This window comes from Colossoma macropomum, unplaced genomic scaffold (genome assembly GCF_904425465.1).
Source record: "Colossoma macropomum unplaced genomic scaffold, Colossoma_macropomum, whole genome shotgun sequence".
Lineage (NCBI taxonomy): Eukaryota > Metazoa > Chordata > Actinopteri > Characiformes > Serrasalmidae > Colossoma > Colossoma macropomum.
In genome coordinates, this window is record NW_023494817.1 from 390,765 (window position 1) to 402,925 (window position 12,161).

The 12,161-nt window shown below is 38.5% G+C and overlaps 1 protein-coding gene across 1 annotated transcript; it reads right to left on the bottom strand.

The window, feature by feature from the left end:
• Positions 1-853: 853 nt before the first annotated feature.
• LOC118800141 lies at positions 854-12,161 on the bottom strand. The gene is made up of 9 exons (XM_036560305.1): positions 12,065-12,161; positions 9,441-9,716; positions 6,693-6,719; positions 6,427-6,453; positions 3,287-3,373; positions 3,098-3,166; positions 2,121-2,189; positions 1,154-1,218; positions 854-941 (listed from the first exon to the last, which is right to left on the bottom strand). Exons 1-9 carry the CDS (start codon positions 12,123-12,125, stop codon positions 891-893), a joined length of 732 nt encoding a protein of 243 aa, XP_036416198.1. The 5' UTR covers positions 12,126-12,161; the 3' UTR covers positions 854-890.

The window sequence follows — 12,161 nt, forward strand, 5'->3', positions numbered from 1 at the left end:
GAGGCTGTTACAGCCACAAAGATGGGGCAACTCCATAAAGAAAGGGACGTCCAACAGGCTCATACAGGTGTGATGGTCAGGTGTCCACATACTTTTGGCCATATAGTGAATACACTAGTGGGAGTGGTCTTTACACATTAAGCGAAATATCAATGCTATATTATGATTAATATCCCCTGCTTTGGTGATAAAATATGTTTTCTGCTGATTATGTTGTTCTTTTCAAAAACATATATAACGAATGGATATACAGAATTTTAGAATGTAACTCTTCAGATGCTCCTTCTGACCTGATATATTGTCACATCCCAGGCTTCACTTCCTACCACTCACCAGCGCCAGGCTCTGGCTCACTCCCTTTCACACCTGTGGCTCATTTCACTCTTGTGTTTTGTTTTATTTTGTTTATTAGCCTGTCTGCCCCTTGTTCTGGCACTGCCTGCTGGCTTTACTTCTCTATCTTGGATTTTGCCTGTTGTCATTAAGTCTTTCTGCATTTGCATCTAGTCGCTACATCAGACTCGACACATATACCCCACTTCCTCTGCTGGTTCCTGTAGATTCCCAGTGCACAGTCTTGATCCATAGTGCTGCCCCAGTTTTGTAGCACTAATTTCTTGTTTGTGTTTTACAGTTCTGACTCTACAGCCTAGTCATAACTGACTTAATAATAATAATAATAATAATAATAATAATAATACACAAGGACTATTCAAACATTCATGAATCTGAAAATAAGTTATTTTTGTATATAAGGTATATACAAAAAATTAGCCAATTACATTTAAACCCAGTTTGAAAGTTAAAACATTTGTTAAAGTGAAGGAGTTCAAACAGAAGCAGATGAGATGCTGTATTATTTTGCATGGATCTGCAAGGCAGTCATGTGTTCATTCCACACGTGTTGACTTCTTGGAGATGGTGGAATAGAGCGGCTCACTCTGAGGGATAAAAACAAACATCTGCTGTAACACATTACTGTGACATCAATGAAGTTCGGACTGTAAAATGGACTTTAAATATGTCCAATGACGTTTCAGAGGTCTGAGGACTGTTTTACACATTCAGAGTTTCATTAGTTCGCTCTTTGTCATTAATACAGTAGATAAGAAATGTTTATGTTTGTAAGTCTGACATGTTGCAGGTTATTTACCGGGTTGTTCTCAGTGAACTGAACTTGTGGTACTAAAGGGGAAGCTGCACTTTGGTTCTTCAAGCCTGATAAACAGAAAACAATTATGACATTATAAACCAGTGTGAAGGAATGCATTACAAAATCTTTAACTCTCTCCACTCACTCACTTTCACCATGATTCTGTAGTGTCTTATTATTCCTGTTCGATCCCTGATTGATAACTTTTGTTTGACTACACTGAGTTTTCTCTTTCTTTCTTTTTGATTTATCCCCCACTTTTCTCCCCACTTTTCTCCCCAATTTAGTCGTCGAGGGTGAAGGCAGCACAGGCTTCCTCCGAGACCTGTGAAGCTCCACCGTGTCTTTATGAACTGCTGCTCACGCAACGTCACTGGACAGCTGAAGGCACTCAAAAAAAGCGCCAACTGCCAGATCTGTTACGTCAACTAACAGACACCTGCACTGACTAGCATCACGCCGACCCAGAGATCGAGGCCAATTGTGTTCTCTTGGACACCCGGCTACGGACGGCTGTAACATCACCAGGGATTAAACTTGCGATCTCCTGCTGACAGGACCAACACTTAGACAGTTGCACCACTCGGAAGCTAAAATAACAGTAATGACAGTAAACCAAATCACTCATATTTAGGCTAAAATAGCAGTTTCTTTTTAAAACTTAAGAGACACCGTGAAATGACGTCTCGTGACCAAAAAGTCTACCAGAAGTCCCATTAACATTCTCATTGGTTCTGACGCGTTACTGTAAACTTGCAGACATGATGTTAAAATGCAGCTCTGGACAGTGTGGTCAGGAACCAGTCTGAGATGGTACATGCAGTAAAAGAATGTGGTTCCACACGCTGCCTGTGGAGGAAGTCTGTTTAGCTAAGTGTTGCGTTATCTTTTTTAAAGAAGCAGAAGCAGGAGATTTTTATCAGCTCTGTAGCATCAGATAAACAACAGAAACGTCTGAAGTCTTTACCCAGTTTTATGATGTCTGGATCACCTGCCAGCATGTAAAGGTCTTCACCTTCCTTTGGAGGGGCAGATGCTGTGAAAGAGAAGACAATGGCAGTTAATAAAAAACAAAAAAGTAACAAAACTGTCAACAATGCACACACTGACTCATATTTAATGAACTCAAAACCAAATCAATGCATCTGTCTGTGACTTAGCCAAATAGCATTGAGATTGGTTAAATTTATTCAGAGTAGGCACCATGTGAATGCTGAAAAGCTCAGGGCGCTGATGCACAACAGTTAAAGGCAATTATAAACTTGCAATCTATAACATATTTTGTGTTTGTAAGTATACGATTGGATATTTTGTTTTATATTGTATATTTTGGTACATCATTACTGTTTATGTCAATTCTTGACACTGAACACACAAACAAGGTAGAGACTCTACAGAACATAAGGCATGCAAATGTACTGCACTGCAGAACCACGTAATTGATTATGTATTGGTAAGCATTGATTCTCATGTCCAAAGTGAGTCTGTAGGGATTCACTTTTAAAGGATTCAAATAATTTGAGAAGATCAAAAAATTGAGTCTCAATCTTGAACAGTTTGATCTCAACTAGGCATATGGTTGGACTTTTCTTGGACTTGTCAAAGGTGGTCTTGCACACAGCCCTATTAAAATATATATTGAAACTATTTTGACCCAAATGTGGTTTAAACACTTAGAAGGTTTGCGTGCTGATGAGTACTGACATCACAACAAGGAGATAAAATTGTGGGACCTTTACATTATCTCTCAGGGTGCACTTCTTCAATATTTGCACAAAAAGGTTTTCTTTAGGCTTTAATTAGTTATGTTACAATAAATAAAACAGGTTTATATATTTTGAAAGTGAAGTGTCCTCAGAAATTGAAACAGACCATGTATACTAGCTGTGTTTCAACCTATACTAGGGTGTTTCACTGCATGAGTCAAACTCTGTTAAGGCTCACCAGGCTGTGTGGTCGGCGCAGCGTCATTTATGGTTTCGCAAACATGATCAGCCTTGGTGACATTGGCAGCTGAGAACAGTAAGACAGACAGTTCAGTACAGCATGATGTGTTGATTAAAATGAAATTCATTGCTGGTATGTTGAAGATGTTGGAAAGTAGCCTTTCATTTTATAAAGATAGTCACTCACCTTCCCTTTTGCAGTAGCGTCTCTGTAGAAACAGAGCCAAAACTATCAGCAGCACCCCGACCAGCACAGCAGTAGCAATAATATAATCTACAGTCAGAAGAGACGTGGTATGATTGTCTTGTCTCTTGTTTTAGAGGTGTGCTTACGTAGGGCAAAATCTTGCCACCACACTCCCCAACTTTAGCTAACAGGAGTTGCTCAATTATTTGTACTACCTGGGGTTTTAAAGCTGGTTCAACATTTTAATGCCAAGTTATTGACCCCACAACACCATAGACAAAACATAGGTTCCCGGCTTACAGCCGTGTTCCCTGAGATATCTTGGGGGAGGCCCACTGGGAGTATGGGGAGCAGGTGCTGCTACTCTGGGCCATTCAATCTCTGTACTCCCAGACTGAGAGCTGTGTTTGTATACTTCGCATTAAGTCAAGCTCATACAGGGTGGTGTCTCTGCAATGTGCAGATGATGTTGTTCTTTTGGCTCCATCGCATAGATGCCTTCAGTGCTCATTAGAGCAGTTTGCAGCTGAATGTGGAGCAATTTGTATGCAGATCAGCACCTCCAAGCCTGAGTCCATGGTCCTAGCCTGGAAAAGGATGGCGTGCCCACTCCAGGTAAGGGGAAATGACATGCCCCAGGTGGAGGAGTTTAAGTATCTCGGTCATCTGGGAGGAGCTCGGAGTAGAGCCACTACTCCTCCGCATTGAGAGGAAACAGTTGGGCTGGTTCACGCATCTGATCAGGATGCCCCCTGGACACCTCCCAGTGGGGCTTTGCCAGGTACGGCCTACTGGGACGAGAACCCAGGGTCGTTGTAGGACCCGCTGGAGGGATTATATCTCCAAGTTTGCCTGGGAGCGTCAGGGGGGACAGGGCTCTCTGGGATTCTCTGCTCTCCCAACTGCTACCACAACCCTTTCTGGACTAAGCAGTTAAATATGATGATGACTGGTTGCAACCGTGACCTCCTATTAGAGTACCATGCTCGAATTCAGTGAGCTCTTTAGAAAGACCCACTCTTTCACAGATGTTTGTAAAGGCAGACTGCACGGGTAATTGCCTGAAACACCTGAATTCAATGATTAAGAGGTGTGGGCCAGTACTTGTGTTTGTGTGTGTATATATATGTAACAGTATACAATAGTTGTATTAATGTTATGTTATGAAATTCCTGCTGGTCGGTCAGCGTATTACAGCTCCTCTATATATTGGTGATTCGGTGCAGCCTCGGCAGTAGTGTTTGCACACTGCCGTGGTGAGTACAGCTTTGTATATTCAGCTCAGCAAAACTGCAAATAACTATGTAAAGTGTTGTAATATTCGACTTTTGTCCCTACTGTCTTGAAATACATGTAATAGAGACTAGTATACCCAGTTGGGCTTTTTCAAAACGCTTTATTTAAAAAGTTATAAATTCGAAGCTAAACCTGAACTGAACTGTGCTAATGTTAGCCTGTTTCTTTAGTTGTATGCTGGCTGAAGCACGAACAGAGACTTAAACTGTGGTTGCCATACTCATTACAGGTATGTTATATTCATGTTTTAAGGTGTTTTAGAACAGTATCAATGAGCACAGCAATGCTAGCTGGTTTAACTAGCTCACTCTCAGCTGCACCATGTGGTCTGGATGCCGCATTTTATGTTCACCACCAGATGACATTATTTCATATTTTACTTTTTGTTGATGTTTCACTAATTAGAAAAGGATGATGTAGCTATAAAATATTATTCATATTGACACTGATGGAAATGTAAAACGTAGACTGAATCTAAAAACTGAGCGTAATATGGAAACACAAGCACTTTCACCACTATACGATCATAGTAATTTGTAAAGGTATTTATATTATTTTCATGAATGTATATTTCTCATGTCATTGGTTCATTGGTTTTGGAAATATATTTGGACCAACATATTCTTTGGGCAGTAGAGCGTTTGCACGTTGCCGTGTTGTATGCTGGCCGAAGCATGAACAGAGACTTAAACTGTGGTTGCCATACTCATTACAGGAGGCAAATAAAACTGCATCATTCCAACTTGGTGTCCATCGTTGACCAGGGCGGATGAACACCCGATAGGAGGGGTCACATATATATATATATATGTGTACAATGCTGTGTCTTTATTTCCATTACCTGTAATTTAAAATGCATCAACTAAAACTGTGTCGCCATTGACAAGTAACCATGATGGTTTTTTAATTAATGATCACTGACAAGAAACTGAATGAGATTGAATGGATGAAATGCTCAAAACAAGGAAGGCCTTTACAGCGGAGTGCTACTCAGTGACCGAGGCTTCCTCTGCACCAGTACCTGTGGACGCCTCTCTGAAGCTCCACTTCACCAGTGGAGCTACGATTCATCAGAAGCCACAAGAAAGCTCTTCAGCCCTGAACAGGCTTTCTGTGTTTTAATGAGCTGCATTGGCAGCTTCACTATCGGACTGTGAACCAACCCACAGAGGCAGCAACATCATTTTTGCTCATGCAGAACTCCACAATTTGCCAATCGATTGGGACCCTGCGTCCCACACAGTTTCCCTTTTAAGTAATCAACAAAGATAACCTAAACACAGGTCATCTTCAGCTTCTCTGAACAACACATTCTGGAAAGCCTAATCAAGACTGAACGATGTAATGATTAAAGCTTCCTCTACTTGAGTATGGTAACTCAGGGTGTGTTTAATTGAGTGATGTAGCATTTAATTAAAACAGACAATGAAGTCTACAAAACATTATGGCAGAAGGTATGAAATATTAAAACATCTGAGCTGAAAATGCACTTCAATTACAATAATCTTGCCTTAAACCTCCGTAAAACTGTGTCTTTAGCAGGTTTAAAATAAACCTCAGTTAAACCTGAGACACAGTGACATCTAGTGGCAGATGTTTGATTTTCAAATGACACAGCAGTTCAACGATTAACTCAGTTTAAACGGTAAACAGTAAATCGGTCACTCAGAGGTGGGTATATACTGTGTACCTGCTTATCTGCATGACTCTAATGCTTTTGTACTCTGTACAGAAGAAACTCACACCATCCAACACAGATTTAGGATTTGAGTGTTACTAAATAGGTAGAGACCAGAAATGATGCCACACAGATCAGTGGCTGTTACAGGAACAGAAACAAATACCTTTTGTGGAAGAGCTTGGACTTGCTCCTGTTGAGAGAAAGAGAAAATAAAAGTGTAGATGAGAAAGAGGGTGTGAAAAATCATTGGTTAAACTATGCATCCTGAATCTGATCAATCATCAGAGTCAAAGTTGAAATATAAGTTTATATAAAATGAAATAACTACAAACAGTTGAAACAAGAAAAACTGTAGAAAATGTTCTACTTGGTTACTTAATCTCACAAACAGGTGACGGCAGCGGCTCTGAGGGGAGCGTGTTCTGTTACCTGTTGTCGTAGGTGAAGCTGTGCTGGCTGGAGGAGAAAAGCAAAATATATATTAAAGAACGTATTTTAAAAAACGTCTGGGTGTTTCATGTTTAGAAACAATATAGATTCTTAGTTATGCTTCCTGTTTCATATCCTTTTAGTGACTTTGAGGAAGAACAGAGGATACATGTTCAGGCTTGACGTAACCAGGAGTCAGAACAGCTGATCAGAACAGCTATCTGTGCAGAAGAACATTAGAGGAACATACATGCTTGAAGAAAGATCTGTGGTTTCTCCTGCCCCCCCTGCACCGTATTTAAATAGGTTTTATGTGGTGGTTGAGATCCTCTCGACATGTTAGATCTAAAATCAATATGTTATTTCTTCGAACAGTAATCTCCACAGCAGTTACCAACCGCATTTACAATACCAGACATGATGTTATCACTCATCACTACAGCATCAGCACTGCTGATAGTAATATGTTACTAAGTTAGATGAGCAGTTCTCATTGTGGAGCTGCAGCAGACAAAGACATGCTGCCTTCTCATACTATCTTTATCTTTTATCTAATACATATTAAGATGATATCTGAGGATTATAAAATTCAGTTAAAAATTCAGTAATCATATACACTCACTAAACTGTAACAGGGGTGTCACAGTATGCACCCTTGAGTGTAGGGAACAGAACTCTATTATATTTTTATATATTCACTCCATGTACCTTGTCTTGACTGCAGACATTTTATTTATTTTTCTGTTTTAAAAGAGTGGGCATGGCTATGTGTCACACAACAAGTCACTCTAAATCACTCTTTTTAAAAAAAACCTTCCCCCTGCATGAAAATGTGTCAGAAGAAAAAGAAACGTTTCAGATGCTAGAAAAAAGATGAGAGCAAAGAAAGACTGAGAAATACATTTATATCAAAATGCATGAAAATGAGTTGTAATATTTTGGAAATTAAGTTTAACGCTCGTTATTTGTGTTTGCAACATATTTTGGACAAGTTATTGCTTGTGGGTTTTATTAATTTATTTGAAACTTCTGGCACAAAAATTGACTCCATAGATACTCAAGCTATGAATGATCATCATGCACATGTATTTCAATGAGCAGCCAATCATGTAAAACACGGAGAGGAGTCAAGCAGTGAAACAGTTTACACTGTGGAAATTTGAAGAGCGGTAAAGCAGTTTATTTTGTACATATGTAAAAAATTTAGCAAATAAATAAATACATTAGCAGAATCATATTTAACTGTGCTCTCTGTAGAGGATGTAGCTACCAAAATTGCATATCATTGTATTAGTAATAAAATGAATGACACCAACATCTGGATTACTTGTGCACCGATATATTCCAAATTTTTCCATAAATAATTCAGTACAGACACAAACAGAAGGCCTGGCTTGATGTTCAGGTCTCAAATGATCTCAGTGTTTTGAGTTCTCTTTTAATTTTCTTTCAATCATCACATTCATCCACTCTGGCAAGGGGTCTGAAGCACAGATGTTCTTCTGCACATTGTGTTGAGATACACATTTCCACCAGCGAGGTCTCCAAATTTAAGTGAGTTTAGCTTAAGCAGAAGAAATAAAGAAGTGAGAGTACACAGTGCAGAGAGTGCAGGTAGAATGTGGGTTGAGGCACACACCTGTGGTCAGTGCGGCTGCTTTGATGTTAGTTTTAAAGCTGACCCCCTACACTAATGTCTCTGCTACTGAAACCACAGATAAAGTTTTTGAGGAGTGCTTGTTCTAGACACTGTTGATAACAGACAGTGCTCTGTGAGACTGCTTATGTAACTTTTTCTTTCAGTTCTAGGAGAAAACATTAAGCACTTGGTTCATTACTTTATCATGGCAAACTGGAGAACAGGAAGACACTTCAGGAGAAGCAGTCTGAGGCCTTTTATCTGATAAGAAAAGTCTTTATTCAGCTCTGTGATGAGAAACATGTTCATGCAGCATAATGCTTCAGTCGTGATTATTTGGTGGTTTGATTTTTATATTTTTTTTCATTACATAATTTGATATTTTTTCATTTTTCCACTCAGCAGTCCAACTATAAGCATGTTCCAGAATCTGAGATCATCTGGACCCAAAACTCTAGCTTTTACATGAAAATTAAACTTCAATAATCTACAATTTTTATGTAGATTACTGAAGTTTATACTCAAAGAGTTAATTCCACAGCCAAATTATACTATTACAGTTATTCATATGTATTGTAAATAATATTGATTGTGAAAAAGTGTTTAAACTCTAATTCCTTGATATGCTCAGATTTAAAGGTTAATTATTCAGTAACTAATAATCATGTAAATGGGCTGCCTTAAAATTTTTAGTTATTTCAATTCTGAGTATTAAGTCAACAGAACAAGAACGTATTATTTGTTATTATTATTATTATTATTTGTTTTGTTGTACATTATTTATTATCTATTCAATCTGAAAAAATACATTAATAGTGTAAGTTCAAATAACATGCTTACTAAAGCAATCCCCAGAAATCCCCGAAATGTATACAGTGCATAGCTCATAATACATAGGACATAGTTCAATAAGAAAAAGAAGAAGAAAAAAAGAAGAATGTTTAATTTGTATTGTATTGTATAGTTCATTTGTATTGTGTCTTCCTCATAGCCCAGGTCACTTTATAGAAACAGTGTGCAAAAAAGAAAGTATTAGATGAAGAACAACAGCTCTTTGTAGATGTAAAGTGGAACTGATGTTTGTATATCTCACAGTTACTGTCACTCACCTGCAGGATTCACAGTCAGATTCACTACAGGAGCAGAGTTACAGTAGTAAATCCCAGAGTCAGAGAGAGAAACGCTCTTTATCACCAGTGATGAATCAGTTAATACACTGTATCTGTTTTCTGGATCAGGTCTGTGTTTCTGGGTGATTTCTCCACTTTCTGCACTAAGGATGGCTGATCTTCCTCCATCAGTGCCTTTACTCCAGATCACTTTACTCGCATTTACACAGACCAGGCTGACGTCTCTCCCCTCTGTTTCACTTTGACTGAATATTACTGTCAAAACAAATATGAAAAAAATGGTCATCACACAACATCACAGAAGCAAGAACTTCTTATGCAAATCTACAGCTCACACATAACACTCTGTATTTACTGTGTAGTTTTCAACACTTCTTTGCATTTTTACAGGAATGAAAGCAGAAATCTCTCAAGAAAATCCCTAATTTGTAAATAAACCATTTTGTCAAAGCAGGAATTTGATTTACATTTATGTTTTGATGATGGGCAGGGTGAATGTAGCTTGAGATAAATTGATTATAGATAGAGATAATTTGGAAACAAATCATTTATTGAACAAAATTCCAAACAAATAAATTTGTTAAAGGAACTCATACCTGTATGAACTCTACTAAGTATGAATGAGTTTATCATGTTGTATTCCAGTCAAACTATGCTGACATGAATGTAAACATAACTATCCATCATCTAGACTTCTAACAACTGATGTTGTTAAACCAGAATACTCATTCTCATGAACACCCATAAAGTCAGTAGTATTTACATTTCATAATTAATTAATTAATTAATTAAACACAGTGTGCTTATTCATTTTAGATATTTTTGGTCAAACTATTCCAGCCCCTATTTACAAATGGACATACCAAATGTGCTGTGATGTAATGTCCGGGAGGGGGTGGGTGTGGCTGTGTGCAAGCTTTAGCCAATGTTACCTGGGCATATAGCTTAAGAGCATATCTATCATTAAGTAATTGTCACTTCCTCCTGTTTTTATGAAAAAATGGCTTGTATAAAACAGTGATCAATAAGCCTTCAACTCTGAAATTGTCAGTGATCCACTTTCTTATTTTAGTCTAGTTCTTGTACACTGATCACATTCTCTTGTATTGTATGAGACAACTGTGACTGGTACTGTTTTGTCAAATCCCAAAACAGTTAAATGATATTACAACCCCATTTCCAAAAAAGTTGTGACCCTGTGCAGAATGTAAATATAAATAAAATGCAATGATATACAAATAATGTAAACCATAATTTTTTAAGGAAAATACTACAAAGACAACATATTAAATGTTGAAACTGAGGAATTTTATTGTTTTTTTGAAAAATATTTGCCCATTTTGATGCCAACAGCATGTTCCAAAAGAGTTGGGATGGGGGCCTGTTTACCACTGTGTTTCATCACCTCTTCTTTTAACAACACTCTGTAAGCGTTTGGGAACTGAGGAGACACTGCTGTAGTTTAGGAAGTGAAATGTTTTCCTGTTCTGGTTTGATATGGAATTTCAGCTGATCATCAGTTCAGAGTCTCCTTTGTCGTATTGGTAATTTCATAATGCAACAAATCTTATCAATGGGTGACAGGTCTGGACTGCAGGCAGGTCAGGTCAGCAACCAGACTCAGCAATGCTGTTGTAATACATGCAGATTGTCTTGATGAAATAATTAAGGCCTTCCCTAAAAAGGTGTCGTCTGGATGGCAGCATATGCTGCCAAAACCTGAATATGCTGCATTTAAAACCAGACTGGTTTTTGGCCTTGTCCCTTACATACAGAGATTTCTCCAGATTCTCTGAATCTTTTAATGATATTATGTACCATAGATGATGAAAAGCAAAAGTTCTTTGCTGTTTTACATTGAGAAACGTTATTATTGAATTGTGGCACTGTTTGATGGTGCAGTCTTTCACAGAGTGGTGAACCCCTCCTCATCTTTACTTCTGAAAGGCTCTGCTTCTCTGAGATGCTCTTTATAACCAATCAGACTATTCCTTGAATTTCTGAAAAAAATTCATTTCCATCTATTAACAGATGAAGAACAATTTAACAGGGTTTTGGCATTGTTTGTGTTTCCTATGATCTCAAATTATTTTCTCTTCTTAAAAGTGTATCTAGATTAGAAACTCACTCTATAAACAGTTTTTAGAGAAGTTTATTTCTTTTTCTCCAGCAGACTGGACTCAGTGGACTCAAAAAACCACAGCACAGCTACAGCATATTCAAAATGCACTGCTTAGCAGGGCAAAGAGAGCTGAGCGTATTACTCCAGTATTAAGAGCCTCACATTGGCTCCCAGTTAGTTATAGGACTAGAAGATCTTAAAGAGCTGCTCCTTCTCTGAACACCAGACTCTTTGATCTACTAGAAGAATACAAACCTAACAGGCCTGTGAGATCAAGACTGGTCAGCTAGCAAAGTTTGGAAAGCAGAGCATGGTGAGGCAGCATTTAGCTCTTATGTTGCCCAAAGCTGGAACAAGCTGCCTGTGGGTCTCAGATATGCCTTGATTTTGTTCAGGCACTGTGTAAACGTCTCCGTAAATCTGCAGGCCAGCCTGGTCTGACCATAATAAAAGTGTCCACAGTGTGAGGTGGTCTACTTACCTGTCTGAGCTGTATGTATGGAGTTGTAGAGCAGGAGACTCATTAAAAGGAGAAGCTTCATGGTCTGCAGCCTGCACGGAGTGCAGTGATAGCTCTG